General features: G+C 38.6%; 1 protein-coding gene across 12 annotated transcripts in view; it reads left to right on the forward strand.

Annotated features, from left to right (window-relative positions):
- The window catches only part of UBE2E2 (ubiquitin conjugating enzyme E2 E2), a 392,844-nt gene that overhangs the window by 141,118 nt on the left and 238,802 nt on the right, over positions 1–12,924 (forward strand). Inside the window, exons 4-5 of one of the 12 annotated variants that reach the window (XM_054680433.2) lie at positions 869–928; positions 4,459–7,712. The exons of 9 other annotated variants lie outside the window; for them this stretch is intronic. In XM_054680433.2, the coding sequence (XP_054536408.2) occupies positions 869–928; positions 4,459–4,514 (116 nt within the window). In that variant the 3' untranslated portion in view covers positions 4,515–7,712. Of the gene's footprint in view, positions 1–868; positions 929–4,458; positions 7,831–12,924 lie in introns of those variants that run through there. 2 more of the 12 variants (XM_054680434.2, XM_054680437.1) reach the window with 2 other exon arrangements.

A 12,924-nucleotide genomic window follows, 5' to 3' on the forward strand; every position in this document is an offset into this window, starting at 1 on the left:
ACTGTTTTGCCAGGACCTACGTAGTTAACCTATATTGGAGGTGACATTTTAACCTGTGTCTGTATGTCAGGCTCCAAATTTTCCCACAATACTGTAATGAATAAAAGATGTATATATTATACTGAATTGTAAAGAGCCATTACTCTTTAAAATTTTTTCTTTTTGCCTGTTTGATAATCATGTTTTCAGAATGCACAGTTTTTAACATTTATTTACATTAAATTTTTAGCTAAAATACAGAGTATTTATAAATTGGTTATGGAAAAGTGAGGAAAAATAATTTGCATCTACTATGCACTATATTTTTTTCTTCTTGTGAAGCAAGTGCCTGTCATGCTCTGGAAAATATAAATATGAAATCTGAACAGTTGATGATTATAAAAATAATTACAGGTTGCCATTATGAAGCACACAGTCACACCTAATCCTTTAAATAAATGTGCTTAACTACACTAAAATACATGTTTTAAAATGTTAAACAGAGACATTCTAAAAAGACACGTGAAAACCATTTAATTTTTTTAAAGAAAAAGATGCTGAGTGGGTCCATAGTGGGAATTATTTTAAAACAAGAAAAAAGAAATCTTTAGCCCTGGAAACCCTTCTTGGACTGCATTAGAAATAAATTTCCTGATGTAGCCTGTAAGTCAGTCAAAACAGGGAAGACTGAATGCTGGGAGCAATAGGTGTGTTTGTTAACTCAGAAATACTGAAAGTCAGAAACATATGAAAAGGATGGTCATGTTAAGTAGGATCTTTAAAGTCGGTATATAAACCATTTCTTTGCCTTCTGTTCAAGCAATATACTTTCATCCTTCTATTGTGTTTCCTCATTTCCTACACTTTGTTTTCCTACTCCCCCCACCAGGAATGAGGCACCAACACCAGTGGGAGAGTTGTAGATTCCTTAGAAATTCTGCTTATATAAGTGAGTACATCAAATGATCTTTGCCACAAAAATGATGAATGTTTCTTTTGAAATGCAGACCATGGTTCCAAGAAGTTTATGCTCACAGAATCAGAAGCCTTGCATTGAAAAGGTGTAAGTCTTGCTAATAGCCTAAAATTCTATTTTTTTCACCCAACTGCAGCATTAAATATTGGAGGTAAGACTACAGACCTAAAGATCAGACTGGGAAGCAACAAATTATCTTATTGGTGGTGATGTTCCTTATAGTAACAATGATGAACTTTTATAGAGCACTTCCTGTATGCCAGACAGGAACCCATTAACTCATTTAATCTTTACAGTCGTTTAAGTACTCATCTTATCCACATTGTGTGGATGAAGAAACTGAAGTATAATTAGATAAATTTACCCAAAGCCACACTATTGAGGTTCTACTTGAGGGCATTGTAGGTCTCATTTTGGACATATGAACTCTGGTAGTTATAAATACAGTATATGTTTTTCTAGTTGTGTCTTCACCTAGAATCTTCAAGACCACAAGCTAAAGGTTTGAGTGTAGGTAAGCTTAGGTTTAGGGTCTGCATTTAAGCATCTTATCCAGCTGACAGCTGTGAACAGAAATTAAAGGTAGCATTTTAAAACCGTGTCTCCCACAGCTACTCTTATCTGCATAAACTGTATTCTAAAGCATAATCATTTCCCCTCTTTTCTTTCACTTCCTTCTTCTCGTTCTTTTTTTTTTTCTAAAAATACTTTAGTAATTTTAATAGTGTAGTAATTGATCAAACTGTTTGCTTGCAAAAGTATCTGGCCAATTTTTTCTTTGTGAAAAGTAAACAGCAGTCAGCTAGCTGTGTATCAGTTTATCTTAGTTCTGAAAAGGAATCAATGAGAAGATGTAAACAATTATGACAAAACCAAGACCCAAACCACAAAAGACTTTAAAGATTAAGTAATTATGTATATATAGTTCCATATAACAAAACTAATAATTGATAGTAGGGAAGTAAAAGAGAACAAACATTTGTTGATTTCTTGCCCAAGCATTAGGTGTTTACAAAATGTATTGTTTACAGTGGAGACTTTGAAATTTCAAATTCATTTAGGTTAGTTGGAGGAGGGAGGAAAGCTACTGACAGAAACACTGTTTATTTCTGTCTAGCTAAAAAGAGGATTTAAGCATTTTGGGGGGGTACTTTGATTTAGTTTAGTGTTTTTTTTGTTTTTTTTTTTTTTGAGACACGGTCTTGTTTTGTTGCCCAGGCTGGAGTGCAGTGGCACAATCGTGGCTCACTGCAGCCTCAACCCCCTGGGCCCAAGTGATCCTCCCACCTCAGCCTACCAAATAGCTGGGACTCTAGGCACACAGTACCATCCCTCAAATCTTTTGTGGAGATGGAGTTTCTCCATGTTGCCCAGGACCTTAGCTTATTTGATTGCATAGTTTATTTAGCACAGGAGGGGATATGATAGGAGAGCTCTTCCTTCCGCAGATAAAAATGTTCTCTTCCGTGCTTATAAACATTTCACTTTAGTCTCTATGAGATTGTGTGAATTTTTCTGTGGTCATAGGCTACATTTTCACACTACATAAACTATGCCCCTGGTTATAGAATGCACATGCATTCTGCAGTACACCAATGTATTTGTTTGTAGTTGGCTTTATTATTTATTCGTATGTGTATATTTAAACATTCCTGACTTGGTTCCTGACACCAAGAATACATACATGTATATTTTCTTGGAAATACTATGGAATATAAATGAGTATTAGCATCACCCTGCGTTGATCAGGTGAATTTGATAGAAATGGGAGGGGAAATTTTCTTAATAAGTCCTAAACCCAAGAATAAACTTTTATATTTTTTTTCTGCTTCATAGCTGTGGAAAATTATTGCAACCAAACTATTGAAACCATTCTTAAAGTTAAAAGAATTGTTATTTTAGGACAAATTTTGAAGATAATACTTTTTTGGGGGTGGGGAACTTCTGCTGTTATTGTTGCTGTGCTGGAGGAATGGTGCTTATTCTTTTGGTAGCATAACTAGTGGTCTGACATGAAAAACTCTTAAAACTTACCCTATATTGGGTCTTTAACTGCTATTTTATGTTAAAACCTTACATATTAGTATGTATATATATATGTGAATGCATACATATACAAACTACATTTTCTTATTTTTAAAATATCTTAAGATACATGAAGGAGTTAACATGTTCATGAAACATTGTGACATGGAAATGTACTTAGGACTTAGTCTAAAATGGAAAAAAAAAAGCAAGACGCAAGACTGAATATGTAGTATATTCAATTTAAAAAATTTCTGGCCAGGAGCAGTGGCTCACGCGTGTAATCCCAGTACTTTGGGAGGCTGAGGCAGGCGGATCACCTGAGGTGAGGAGTTCAACACCAGCCTGGCCAACATGATGAAGCCACATCTCTATTAAAAATACAAAAATTAGCTGGGTGTCGTGGCACTCACCTGTAGTCCCATCTACTCAGGAGGCTGAGGCAGGAGAATCGCTTGAACCTGGGGAACAGAGGTTGCAGTGAGCCGAGATGGCGCCCCTACACTCTAGCCGGGGCGACAGAGACTCCATCTAAAAAAAGAAAAAAAGTTCTGAAGTGAACATGTGTATTACTTTTAAAGTAAACTTTTGTCAAGTATGTGGCATGCTCCTCAAGTGAACACATCTGTGTAATCGGTGCCAGATTTAAAAAAAGAACATTGCCAGCCCTCCTTTCCAAGGAGACCTCGTGCCTCCTTCACTTAGCCACTGTCTGGACTTCTCACACCATTGATAAGTTTTGACTGTTTTGGGACTGTACATAAGTGGAATTATACAGTACTACTTTCCTATGTCTGGTTTCTTCTGCACAATATTGTTTGAGATTCGTACATATTTTATGTAGTTGTAGTTTATTCTTATTGCTGTGTAATATTCCATTGTGTGATTATATCATAATTCATTCTATGTTTATGGGTAGTTCTCAGTTTGGACTTAAATCATTTGTTACTTTTATCATTCAAAATGGATTTTAAAAACCAGAAATATCAACTAAATCTAGTTTTCAAGTGAACTCTCTTTAAATTTGCAGATGTACTGTGCTAATTATTCTGCAAATTAGCTACTTTGATTTTTTTTCAGTCCTGATTTATCAGGAGTTTACAGATTTGGGGATGTCTAATCATGTTATTGATTATGTTCAACCTGTTTTTCTTCAAGCATGAGTACTTTGATTTATCTGGTTAAGAAATTTTCAGTCCTTCATACTGAGGTCTCAGTCATTTTACAATAGAGACAGCCAGTTTACTCCCCACTTTCTAGCCTCCGACTCTTGAAAGCTTCCAGGAAACACATCCAGAGGTCACATATTGGGCAACCGAAGGCTCATGTGAAAAAGCCTTAGAGCCACAAAAACCTTGCGCCTCAGTCATTAATGTAATTTGGGGCAGATTTTATGAAGCAAACTAACGCCTTTGAATTTTTTTTTTTTCAGTTTTAACGTGAGTATAATTACTTCCACTCCTTTTTCCACTTTCCAGTCTCTCCGAGTTGCGTCCCTAAAGGATCCTGCTGCAAGAAACGAGTGAATGAATGAAGATATTGAGAATTAAAGTACTGATGTTAATGAGAGCATGGGTGATGTGGTTTGGATTGCTTGAGGCCAGGAGATTGAAACTAGCCTGGGCAACATAGTGAGACAAACCTTGTTTCAAAAAAAATAATATATATATATACACATACACACACTAAGTGAGGTGGTGTGTGCTTGTAGTCCTAGCTGCTTGGAAGGCTGAGATGGGAGGATTGTGCCCAGGTGACAGAGCGAGACCCAGTCTGTATTTAAAAAAAAAAAATTAGATGTTGTATACTTAGCACATAAGTGATCATTAAATGTTTGATGAATGAATTAATGAGGAAAGATTTTTTTTTTTGAAAAAGAAGTTTTATGAGGAGAGAAAACATTGCATATGTAAGGCATTATCCTCAATTCCATTGTGGACTCTCCCCCAGGTGTGCAGCCTTGAATGATGGAAATATCCTCATGAGATTCTGAAAGAGGAGGAAACGAATTTTGCCCTTAAATAGGTGTCAGTACAGCTGCACTTATTTGCACATTTCTAGTTCTGCCTCTGACTAGAGGTCAATTGTGATGACTTTGAATTTGTAGACCATCTGCCTGTCAGTGCACTTAAAATTGGAACTGATCTTTATAAGCTGAGTATAACTATTATTGTAGCAAACAGCAAATTAAGTGAGTATACACTGGAAAGAGTTAGGTTCATACCTCCTTGAAGACTGTGAGTTGTTCTTTATTTGGACACCTGGTATTAAACTCTTATTGGTTATTAATATTTGGGACAGGTTAATGAAGACAGTATTTTACAGAATATAGCAGTTTTCATTATAATAGATTCAATACAACAACTTTTTGTGTGTTTATAATTTTGTTACTTATTATTTACCATAAGTGGTTTAAAATATACGTGGCAAAACATTCTTTAGACCTTTGATTGCAATAATTATCACATAACCAACACCTCTTAAGTATTACGTACTTAAGAAGGAACTTGAACTTTATCTTAACACAATAGCATTGACAAATTACTCACAAAATTAGTAGTTGTGGAAGAAAATAGGTATAGGAAGAGTAAGTCACTGATATTGAGTAAATTAAAGTTATAGACATTAAATTACAGACAGTAAAATTATAGAAGCACTAAATAGATAAATTGATTTTTTTAATGTCATGTTAAGCATTTAAATTGCCTTTACAAAATATTCTTCACAGTCCTTGGAGAAATTGCTGCTGTATATTTGATTAATATGTGAACAACATTTTTATTGTTAAAATATTTTCTTCATTCCTTTCAAATTTGTATTTAAGGTTAGCAGAGCCTCAAGCAGTGCCTGAGTAGGAAAGTGATAAACTGACACCACACTGTAGAGGAGGAAGAAAAACATCTCACCAACGGCAGACAGCAGAAACTAACGGTTTTCAACTGTTGCAGAAACTAACGGTTTTCAACTGTTGCTGATCTAATCGATCATGGTGCTATGATATAATCAGTTCTGTGTGATTCGTTTGTTGTTCTACTGGAATGCATTGTATTCCCTTCTTATTTTTAAGCCCCCCTACTTCTAGTTTTCGCCTTTCTTAAAAGGCAATTTCTAACATTGTGTTTCTTTTAAAGCCAATAAGTAATTGTGAAGGACAAACTCAGAGCCTGTTGAATTTCAACAAAAGTTAAGTATTTTGTAGGACATACAACAATAGTATTCTTTAATTAAAATACTGAGCCATATGAAAATTTGTCCAACATTTGGTAAATGCCCTTAGTTGAATCATTAATATCCTAGAATAGTAAAAGATTAGTACCTTTTATCTCTAGTCTACTGGGTACAGATTTTGCTTTCAGATACTATCATCACATCATCACACACAGGTTGAAGATGACATTTTCTCACCTGTTAAGGCATGACTTTCAGTAAAATGCATTTAGCTGTCAGAGGTCTGCAAGCAGTCCATCAGTTGAGACATGATGCTGTTTTGACTGATATTGGTGACATTTTAAAAGCTACACAAAAATTCATAATTATAAAAGTGTTCACTATTTCACTAAAGACTGTGTAATGCATTGCATATTAATTAATAAGATGTTCTCTTTTAAATGCTATCCCTAAAATGTACTTAATGTTACTTTCCATTACCATGCATAAACTTTTAACCATTTATTCATGCCATTAGAAAAATGTAGACTTTTCCTTTCTTTTCGGTATGTTCCTTTTACTTTTCTACTCATTATAGAGTCATGAACACTATGGAAAAACACACTTTGTTGATTCTTTGTGATGTTTTTGAAAACTTCGTTCATATATGAAAACTTCTAATTCACCTTGCTTTCTGAAGGAGAAGACTAAGTTACATATGAGCCCTGTTTTGAGTAATGTATTACTATTAGTATTACAGTATGAAAGATTTATAATCAGAAGCCCCTTTCCCTTGAAGTGGAATTATTCTCTATGGCCATTAGTACTTAGGGTGATATACTATCTTCAATGCTATCCTGTGCCTTTCCATTTTTGTCATGCTACTTCCCTCTCTTTACATCCCTGCCCACCTCCACTTTCTGCTGTTAAGAATAGTCCATAGGGACTGTAAACTAGTTCAACCATTGTGGAAGACAGTGTGGCAATTTCTCAAGGATCTAAAACTAGAAATACATTTGACCCAGCCATCCCATTACTGGGTGTATACCCAAAGGATTATAAATCATGCTGCTACAAAGACACATGCACACATATGTTTATTGTGGCACTATTCGCAGTAGCAGAGACTTGGAACCAACCCAAATGTCCATCAATAATAGACTGAATTAAGAAAATGTGGCACATATACACCACGGAATACTATGCAGCCATAAAAAAGGAAGAGTTCATGTCCTTTGCAGGGACATGGATGAAGCTGGAAACCCTCATTCTAAGCAAACTATCACAAGGAGAGAAAACCAAACACCACGTGTTCTCACTTATAAGTGGGAGTTGAACAATGAGAACACATGGACACAGGGAGGGGAATATCACACACTGGGGCCTGTTGTGGGGTGGGGGCCTGGGGGAGGGACAGCATTAGGAGAAATCCCTGATGTAAATGATGAGTTGATGGGTGCGGCAAACCAACATGGCACATGTATACCTATGTAACAAACCTGCACATTGTGCACATGTACCCTAAAACTTAAAGTATAATAATAAATAAATTACATTTCTTGCAACGTATTTATCAGCTACAAAAGGGGGCCCTTTTAATCTCCCTCTCACCAACTACTACTTCTGTGTCTCAATTTGTCATTAAATCAAGTAAGGAATGTTTATTCTTAGAGCCATCCTTAAAAAAAGAAAAGAAAAGAAAATATCTTGCACTTATCTTTGGTTGATGACCTAATATCTGGAACACTGTTTCTTATTAATAAGTTTGTGGTAGGCTATAATAAACTCCATATAAAGCCATGCCAGCTGTGCACATGTACCCTAGAACTTAAAGTATAATTAAAAAAAGAAGGGGTTCATAAGCACCCTGTAAACACTGAAGCCTATTCAAAAGGAGAGGGGTAGGACACATCTCACCATCAATCATCACAAGATGACAATGGTATGAATAACCAATGTTTACTTCATACAGGGGCTACTTAAGGAGGTCACTATATCTCAATGTGAAAACTCCAATGAACCAGTCACTATGTTCAATTGAAATCAACCTAGAGAACCTTCTCTCTCTGCATAAATGCTCCTGCTGCATGGTTTTTCATGGCCACTGATGGAATTCTGTGATGGGGGAACAGGAAATCTGGACACAGAAGGGTGGGAATAAAATGAGCCTGTGCTGCTTTCAAAAAAAAAAAAAAAAAGAATAGTCCATAGGGTAAAGCTTATTGCTAGGGTTACCACCTAGAACAGGGAAGCTTAATTGTGAATTAGAAAGTAGATTTTTTTCTTTTTCAAAGTTCAAAGATAGACAATAGCCAGACATTCAAGTGGTTAAAGGATTTTCTGAGAACTTCCAAAGCTGGGTTTTTACCTAACAAAAAGCATATTTGGAGGATTATTTTATGTCATAATCATAGTAAGAAGAGTAATTCTAGACACCAAGGACTGGTCAGTCCATCCCATTTAGGTATGGGGGACTGAGGTACATAGATTCAGAGTGGGTGAGGCTAGGGTAAGAGTGATACCTGGGCCCTGAGGAGGGAATAAGTTCCCTTTATCTTAGAGGTGAAACAAAATAGAATTTTCACAAAGGCCAAAGAGTAATCCCTAAAACTGCAGGCTGTTGCTAGGGTTTCTCTGGGTACAGCCTGCAAAACCCACAGACCTTTTGGAAAGTCTTGTTTGGAGCAAAGTGCCATCTCTGTCATAGCACAGTAGTAATGGATAAAGGATGAAGGACAAAGCCAAAGGGCAGTTTTTATAGGGTTCTGCACACTCCAGGGTAATGCAGAGAAAGCAACCAAGAGTTTTGACTATCCCCTGACCACCCCCCCACCACCTCCCCGCAGGAGTTGATAGTACTGAGTGGGCTGCAAGACTGAAATTGGCTTGGATTCAAGAGGGAGGAGGAGGCAGCTCTATGCAGATTTCTTGTGAACAGAGAGATTGGACATCTCTCTGCAACTACTGGCACAGCTTGCCTACTGACCAAGTGGATGAAGTCAAAGCAAAACCTGATGCCGAGAAGTGAAGCTCATGAAAAGCCATCCTGGAAGGACAGTAAAAGAAGTCGTGCTTCAGGGAGGCAGCCAAAATGGCCGAATAGGAACAGCTCCAGTCTACAGCTCCCAGCGTGAGCGACGCAGAAGACGGGTGATTTCTGCATTTCCATCTGAGGTACCGGGTTCATCTCACTAGGGAGTGCCAGACAGTGGGCACAGGACAGTGGGTGCAGCGCACTGTGCGCGACCCGAAGCAGGGCGAGACATTGCCTCACTCGGGAAGTGCAAGGGGTCAGGGAGTTCCCTTTCCCAGTCAAAGAAAGGGGTGACAGACGGCACCTGGAAAATCGGGTCACTCCCATCCTAATACTGCGCTTTTCTGACGGGCTTAAAAAACGGCGCACCAGGAGATTATATCCCGCACATGGCTCGGAGGGTCCTATGCCCACGGAATCTCGCTGATTGCCAGCACAGTAGTCTGAGATCAAACTGCAAGGCAGCAGCGAGGCTAGGGGAGGGGCGCCCGCCATTGCCCAGGCTTGCTTAGGTAAACAAAGCAGCCAGGAAGCTCGAACTGGGTGGAGCCCACCACAGCCCAAGGAGGCCTGCCTGCCTCTGTAGGCTCCACCCCTGGGGGCAGGGCACAGATAAACAAAAAGACAGCAGTAACCTCTGCAGACTTAAATGTCCCTGTCTGACAGCTTTGAAGAGAGCAGTGGTTCTCCCAGCAGGCAGCTGGAGATCTGAGAACGGGCAGACTGCCTCCTCAAGTGGGTCCCTGACCCCTGACCCCCGAGCAGCCTAACTGGGAGGCAACCCCCAGTAGGGGCAGACTGACACCTCACACGGCTGGGTACTCCTCTGAGGCAAAACTTCCAGAGGAACGATCAGACAGCAGCATTTGCGGTTCACGAAAATCTGCTGTTCTGCAGCCACCGCTGCTGATACCCAGGCAAACAGGGTCTGGAGTGGACCTCTAGCAAATTCCAACAGACTTGCAGCTGAGGGTCCTGTCTGTTAGAAGGAAAACTAACAAACAGAAGGGACATCCACACCAAAAACCCATCTGTACATCACCATCATCAAAGACCAAAAGTAGATAAAACCACAAAGATGGGGAGAAAACAGAGCAGAAAAACTGGAAACCCTAAAAAGCAGAGCGCCTCTCCTCCTCCAAAGGAACGCAGTTCCTCACCAGCAATGGAACAAAGCTGGACGGAGAATGACTTTGACGAGCTGAGAGAAGAAGGCTTCAGACAATCAAACTACTCCGAGCTACGGGAGGAAATTCAAACCAAAGGCAAAGAAGTAAAAAGCTTTGAAAAAAAATTAGACGAATGTATAACTAGAATAACCAATACAGAGAAGTGCTTAAAGGAGCTGATGGAGCTGAAAGCCAAGGCTCGGGAACTACGTGAAGAATACAGAAGCCTCAGGAGCCGATGTGATCAACTGGAAGAAAGGGTATCAGTGATGGAAGATGAAATGAATGAAACGAAGCGAGAAGGGAAGTTTAGAGAAAAAAGAATAAAAAGATATGAACAAAGGCTCCAAGAAATATGGGACTATGTGAAAAGACCAAATCTACGTCTGATTGGTGTACCTGAAAGTGACGGGGAGAAAGGAACCAAATTAGAAAACACTCTACAGGATATTGTCCAGGAGAACTTCCCCAATCTAGCAAGGCAGGCCAACATTCAGATTCAGGAAATACAGAGAACGCCTCAAAGATACTCCTCGAGAAGAGCAACTCCAAGACACATAATTGTCAGATTCACCAAAGTTGAAAGGAAGGAAAAAATGTTAAGGGCAGCCAGAGAGAAAGGTGGGGTTACCCACAAAGGGAAGCCCATCAGACTAACAGCAGATCTCTCAGCAGAAACTCTACAAGCCAGAAGAGAGTGGGACCAATATTCAACATTCCTAAAGAAAAGAATTTTCAACCCATAATTTCATATCCAACCAAACTAAGCTTCATAAGTGAAGGAGAAATAAAATAGTTTACAGACAAGCAAATGCTGAGAGATTTTGTCACCACCAGGCCTGCCCTAAAAGAGCTCCTGAAGGAAGCACTAAACATGGAAAGGGACAACCGGTACCAGCCGCTGCAAAATCATGCCAAATTGTAAAAACCATCAAGGCTAGGAAGAAACTGCATCAGCTAACAAGCAAAATAACCAGCTAACATCATAATGACAGGATCAAATTCACACATAACAATATTAACTTTAAATGTAAATGGACTAAATGCTCCAATTAAAAGACAGGCAAATTGGATAAAGAGTCAAGACCCATCAGTGTGCTGTATTCAGGAAACCCATCTCATGGGCAGAGACACACATAGGCTCAAAATAAAAGATGGAGGAAGATCTACCAAGCAAATGGAAAACGAAAAAAGGCAGGGGTTGCAATCCTAGTCTCTGATAAAACAGACTTTAAACCAACAAAGATCAAAAGAGACAAAGAAGGCTATTACATAATGGTAAAGGGATCAATTCAACAAGAAGAGCTAACTACCCTAAATATATATGCACCCAATACAGGAGCACCCAGATTCATAAAGCAACTCCTTAGTGACATACAAAGAGACTTAGACTCCCACACAATAATAATGGGAGACTTTAACACCCCGCTGTCAACATTAGACAGATCAACAAGACAGAAAGTTAACAAGGATACCCAGGAATTGAACTCAGCTCTGCACCAAGTGACCTAATAGACATCTACAGAGCTCTCCACCCCAAATCAAGAGAATATACATTTTTTTCAGCAGCACACCACACCTATTGCAAAATTGACCACGTAATTGGAAGTAAAGCTCTCCTCAGCAAACGTAAAAGAACAGAAATTATAACAAACTGTCTCTCAGACCACAGTGCAATCAAACTAGAACTCAGGATTAAGAAACTCACTCAAAACCGTGCAACTACATGGAAACTGAACATCCTGCTCCTGAATGACTACTGGGTACATAACGAAATGAAGGCAGAAATAAAGATGTTCTTTGAAACCAACGAGAACAAAGACACAACATACCAGAATCTCTGGGATACATTCAAAGCAGTGTGTAGAGGGAAATTTATAGCACTAAATGCCCACAAGAGAAAGCAGGAAAGATCCAAAATTGACACCCTAACATCACAATTAAAAGAGCTAGAAAAACAAGAGCAAACACATTCAAAAGCTAGCAGAAGGCAAGAAATAACTAAAATCAGAGCAGAACTGAAGGAAATAGAGACACAAAAAACCCTTCAAAAAAGTAATGAATCCAGGAGCTGGTTTTTTGAAAGGATCAACAAAATTGTTAGACCGCTAGCAAGACTAATAAAGAAGAAAAGAGAGAAGAAGCAAATAGATGCAATAAAAAATGATAAAGGGGATATCACCACCAATCCCACAGAAATGCAAACTACCATCAGAGAATACTACAAACACCTCTACACAAATAAACTAGAAAATCTAGAAGAAATTGATAAATTCCTCAACACATACACCCTCCCAACACTAAACCAGGAAGAAGTTGAATCTCTGAATAGACAAATAACAGGCTCTGAAATTGTGGCAATAATCAATAGCTTACCAACCAAAAAGAGTCCAGGACCAGATGGATTCACAGCCGAATTCTACCAGAGGTACAAGGAGGAACTGGTACGATTCTTTCTGAAACTATTCCAATCAATACAAAAAGAGGGAATCCTCCCTAACTCATTTTATAAGGCCGGCATCATCCTGATACCAAAGCCGGGCAGAGACACAACCAAAAAGGAGAATTTTAGACCAATATCCTTGAAGAACATT

The sequence above is a fragment of the Pan troglodytes genome, chromosome 2 (genome assembly GCF_028858775.2).
Source record: "Pan troglodytes isolate AG18354 chromosome 2, NHGRI_mPanTro3-v2.0_pri, whole genome shotgun sequence".
NCBI lineage: Eukaryota > Metazoa > Chordata > Mammalia > Primates > Hominidae > Pan > Pan troglodytes.